The sequence below is a fragment of the Pygoscelis adeliae genome, unplaced genomic scaffold, assembly GCF_000699105.1.
Source record: "Pygoscelis adeliae isolate BGI_AS28 unplaced genomic scaffold, ASM69910v1 Scaffold25, whole genome shotgun sequence".
NCBI classification, from domain to species: domain Eukaryota; kingdom Metazoa; phylum Chordata; class Aves; order Sphenisciformes; family Spheniscidae; genus Pygoscelis; species Pygoscelis adeliae.
This window is the reverse complement of record NW_008824808.1, coordinates 4835146-4840347: the sequence shown is the minus strand read 5'-3', so window position 1 is coordinate 4840347 and position 5202 is coordinate 4835146. Positions and strand designations below refer to the sequence as shown.

Sequence of the window (5202 nt, the reverse complement as noted above, 5' to 3'; positions counted from 1 at the left end):
AGACAACCTGTCTCCCTTTACTGCTTTCTTACATGCTTTCCTTCCCCTGGAAGCATGCTTTTAGTCATAGCTTCGCTGTTGTTGAACTATTTAGCACCAACATATTGTGAACTTTTATTCTTAGTTTAATCTGAAAATAAAATTTTAGGTTTGATAACAGAATTAACTCCCTTTCTCTCCCCTGATTCCCCTGCTGTCAAGAGCACGTTTGCCAGTACTGCAAAGAGCAGGGGAAAAAAGCATGTCTCTGATCACTGTTGTTACATTGAGAATTTATGTTTTTGTAATTGTATTTCTATTTGTAACACTGTTACTAACACCTAGCAATTACTCTGGTTCCCTTTACATTAATCAAATGCACATTGTCATATATATATATTGAATTTATTGGATTGCCTTCCCTCTCAAGTAAGACTGCTCCATGATTGTTATAATATGAGAAGAGCCTTTTTTAATCCTTCTGTCTTATATTTGCCTTGTTAAAAGAATGGGGAAAGAAGAGCAAGGCTGGTTTTCATTGTATTAGGGGTGTTAAAATCCAGCCCTTTACAGAACAAGGGGAGAAAAGATTTCCAAAGTCATAGCACATCCATGATGGAAAAAGCTGTGTCAGCACCTCCCTTTATGCAAAGGGAATTTTCAGCTCTGGCATCTTACAGATAAAATACTACTGTAGCAGCACAGAAAGAAAGAGGTAGCAATGGAGTTCTAAACCATTAATGGCTTTATAGGTTGAGCCGTACTTAGAACTACTCAGTGACATATGGCACACTGCAGAATACAAGTGTCTGAGGATCTCAGTAAAACTAATTTTCAGCAAGCAGACGTTTGTGTTCTGCAACACCTTTAGTTTGTACTGCTCTTGGTGAGCTGCTGGCAAGTTAGGGAGAATCTAGAATTAGACAAAGCTGATTTGGGAAAGCACTGTTTTAATTTGACACAGTGATTTTAATTCCCCTTACAAAAGCAGTTCCACAATACAAACAATATCAATGGGATGAGTTTTAGAAATCAGTGTAGCAAAATGATAAAAGTGTAGAAAATTTTGACATTTAAGAGTATCATCATGTATTTGGCTTCCTTTAATTATACCATGAGCCTTGGTTTAGCAATAATACAGAAATATATTTTATATTTTAATTTTAAAGAACACACAAGATTAATAAAATCGACGTAAGACCTTTATTTATTATGGTCTTTGAGAACAGTTTTATTAAGGCTGAGCTGAAAGAGCCATTTCTGAAATACAGTAGGAAATTGTTCTTTGAAACTTAACTTCTCCGTTGTGTTGAAATTGTGTAGTGCGTTTAGCAGTAGTTCTGAGCAATGCTGCTCTTACAAATGCCAGGGGAGAGAAGCTGAAAACCATACCCCACCTCTAGTTTCTCAGCTTTGCTAAGCAGTCTGGAACACTGGATAAGTCCAGGTAAGATCTCTGAGGTTTTGGAAGCGTTCAATCTACTTTTAATCCCTGTCTTTACTTCAGGTGGTGTATGAAGTGTAACGCTGAAAACTTTCTTCCGTATCAGACTTGAAGAATGTAAGAGGTCATATTTATTTGAACTGTGGCAATATTCCTAAACCATTTGGTGTTTTTTTTTTCTCTTAGCGCTGGCCCCAAAGGTGATAACATCTATGAATGGAGATCAACCATTCTAGGACCTCCAGGTTCAGTCTATGAAGGAGGTGTTTTCTTCCTTGACATCACATTTACACCAGAATATCCTTTCAAGCCTCCAAAGGTAAGAGACCTGTAGCGGACATCTTAAGTCATGAACACTCAACAGACCATCGAGTAGCAAGCAGTGTTAATGGAATGCAGCCCATTTGAAAGCCACTCTCTTTAAGAACATGCTTAAGCTCATTTTAGACATTACATTGGTTTCTATTAGCTCATGTTAACAGCTTTTCCAATCCTCTTGATCATTATTTTAGAGCTTGTCTTCTTTTTCCCTGCTTCTGTTTATAAGAGGTCCTAAGCAATTAGCACAAGCATCAGGACAGGACTGAGAAACTGAAAAGTAAATAAACTTGGGGAGAGGAGAAAGGATGCAAATACTTGTTTCTCAAACCACTCAGTTACCATAAGCATAACAGTTATGTGTGTTTTGGCCACTAAAGTAGTATTTAATTTTTCAGTTTTGTTGGGTACTTGTGTTGTTCACCTACTTGTACAGTAACAAACTTTTTCTGTAGGTGTGTTATATTTGTGAAGCTTTTATATTCCAGTGTTGTTATGTTCCAATGCTACAAGGCAAATACCAGTGTAAATGAATGTTATCTTGTGGTTCACATACTTGGCCAGAGGAAGAGTGTTGGGTTACAAGAAGAGGTGGTTGTGTATACGCTTCATGTTTGCCTTGTATCTGAAAGCGTTTATGTGCATGTTTAACCTTCTACTTAAAAGTTGTTGCGTTGATGAGAGAAATGCTAGTGACTGCCCCATCTTCAGACTTTGGTCTAGTCTGCAGTACAGAGGACTTGCCATAGTTCAGGCCGTCAGTCCATCTCAGTGGAGACAATGCTAATTGGTCATACCAGCCAAATTAATAGAAGCTTCCCAAATTAAGGAAACTGTTTGACTGTTCTTGCTAGCATAACTTCAGGGTTTCTGGTACTATCAACAGGAGCTTAAATTCTACCCCTAAGCTAGGGCTCCGATTCACAAACAGCATGGTCTACCTTGCTGACGCCTGTCCATCCCTCTTTGGAGGTTCTCTGGCAGCACAGATGGTTCTCTTGTGTCTTGTGGTAGAGTTTAATTCAGTTCAGAATAGTTTTTCATTGTTTTGGTTTAATTAGTTTGCATTAGATAATTTATTGTCCAACCGACTACATGCAATATCTTATGTCATAAGCCCAGTAAGCATTTAAAGAGGGAGCTTTTACCTTCCCAAGTGTGCTTTGCTACACTTTCGCTTTCTATGCTACAGGTCAGAAGCATTTACCATCCCAGGCTTATCCAGCCTGATGCCTTAAAAGACTAGTTTAGTGGAGATTCACTGTATTGTAGCAGAGTTGCATTTAAATGGAGTCTTTCATCTAGCAGAGTCCAAGTTGGTTTACAAACCACATATATGTATGGAAGTAAGATACATATAGCTTCAGTCACATTGAGATGGGATATAGGAGAAAGCACAACAGTGCTCTAATAGAACATACTTGTGCTACTTGGGTACTTGAGGTTTAAATGAAGAACCTTTCTTTTGCTGAGAACCGAAGACTCTTATAGTGGCTCCTGTGTTAACACCTACGCTAGTGTTAATCAATGATAATGTGGAAAATATAATTATCATATTGCTTCTCCTTTATTCCCACTAATTTGTTGATTTCAGATTGCCCAACTGCTTGCAGTGACTGTAAATGTTGTTTATGGGTCATCTGGAAGTGGTAGGACTAATGTAATTACCATAGCCTTCCTATATTTGTCTTTTAGGGCAAGAAATAAAGAAACAGCTAGTTGAAACAAAACCCAGTGTATCGTTTCGAATGATAAGTACTAGTAGAGCAGTAGAGTGGTTGAAGGTCATTTCAAAAGCCTTGATCTCTGAAAAGATTAACCTCTCTAGAGTGAAAGGACTAGTTTCCCTTGAATCTTCCTTGGTAAGCCTTGCAAGACTGGTGGAAGAAAACCTCTACTGCCTCTTTGAGTCCTTGGTAATTCTTATGAGGACAGTCGCTGCTGTGCGCTGCCCCGTGATGAAATGCCTATAATAGAATACATTTCATAACTTGAAAATTAAATGTCATTAAAGGATTTACCTTCTTAAATAAAGTGAGGTGAAACTGGTTATCCTGGCAGGCTTCCAAGGCCTTAGGAATATGCGTGATAGAAGGTGTTGAGGCACAGCCACTATTGACAAATGCTGTGTGGTTGATGAGCATCCTAGAGGTGTGTGATGAAGGATATACAGGTGCAGTCTTTGAGGACTGGGTCTAGCTCCAGCTGAGAATTTGATTCAGTATGTTGGAGCAAACTTTTGAGGGGAGGATGTTGCTATAGGAGAGCCAGAGGACTGTGCTGGAAGTGATACTAACAGAATCCTGGAAGGATATAAAGAGGGACTGCACTACCGTACTTGAGGCTGGAGAAATTAAAGGTCTTAAAATTTGACTTGGAAATGCATTGCACAGTACCAGGAACTTCAGTGGGAGAAGTCTGATACAGGGACAGATACTTTCTCCTGTCCGAAATATGTATAATGGAGTTCTTTTGCATTTACTGAGCATTCCACACAATGCTTTGAAGATGTTAGCGTTAATCTGTTCTCTGCTTTTATGTTTTCTCATTTTGTGTGGTATTCTGGTTTTGCCTTTGTTTCAGATAGCAACTGAGTCAGGCACATGCCGGGTGGGCCTGGACTCAGGAGAATCCAATAAACAAGTATAATTAGAATTTAAGAGTTCAGTACTTAGTCCTCAAGATGATTGCTATTCTTTTATACTACTACAATGGACGTTTTCCCAAGAGTTACATTATAGTTGGGTTAGATTTCATTTATTGAGGTGAAAACAGTAGCTTGTGTTGACCTGGTGTGTGCTTTGATCATTTGTATTAATAACCTCTAACCACTTCCTTCCCCCCACTCCCATTTTGCTGCCTGTGTAAATTAACCTCTGCTATCACTTCAGGTTAAGGTTGAGATTAGCTGCTTTTATGCCTTTTCAAGAGCTGTGCTTAACTCTGTGTAGTTACTGCATTAATGTAATCTCAGGTGGGACGTTTCCAAAGGATTGTTCAGTTACACTATATTTTTCTACTATTCCACGTGCTGTTCTTTTGACCCTGAATGCATTGTACTACTTTCTAAGTAACTCAGTTTCCCTTGGTTTTGGTCTGAATCTGCTAGCTTTATGTGAGGGGTAATGAACATTTACTTTAAATATTTTTGTTTGTTTTTAAGTGGGCCTCCAATTCCCCTCCCTCTCCCAGCTTCATTTGGGTTCCCTGCACGGCTGGCTTTTGTACCATCAGCAAAAATTGTAAATGGCAAACAGCTGGACTACATGTCTAACACCATCCCAGTTCTGACTGGCTGCTTAAGTGAAAACAAATTTAGATTTTTCCCACAGTGCTTTGGGTAGGTAGAGCTCCTCTAACTGGAGAAAACTGCTTTTGGTGCCATGGTTATAACCCTTAAGGATTATATCTTAAGGCTTCTTAAGGACCCAGGCTGTTCTGCAAATACATGGGAGTCTTCT

At 39.0% G+C, this 5202-nt stretch overlaps 1 protein-coding gene across 1 annotated transcript in view; it reads left to right on the top strand.

Annotated features, from left to right (window-relative positions):
- Positions 1-5202, top strand: part of UBE2E1 (ubiquitin-conjugating enzyme E2E 1) — a 43948-nt gene that overhangs the window by 34278 nt on the left and 4468 nt on the right. Inside the window, exon 3 of the mRNA XM_009324192.1 lies at positions 1610-1742. Coding sequence (XP_009322467.1) covers positions 1610-1742 — 133 coding nt within the window. The remainder of the gene's footprint in view (positions 1-1609; positions 1743-5202) is intronic.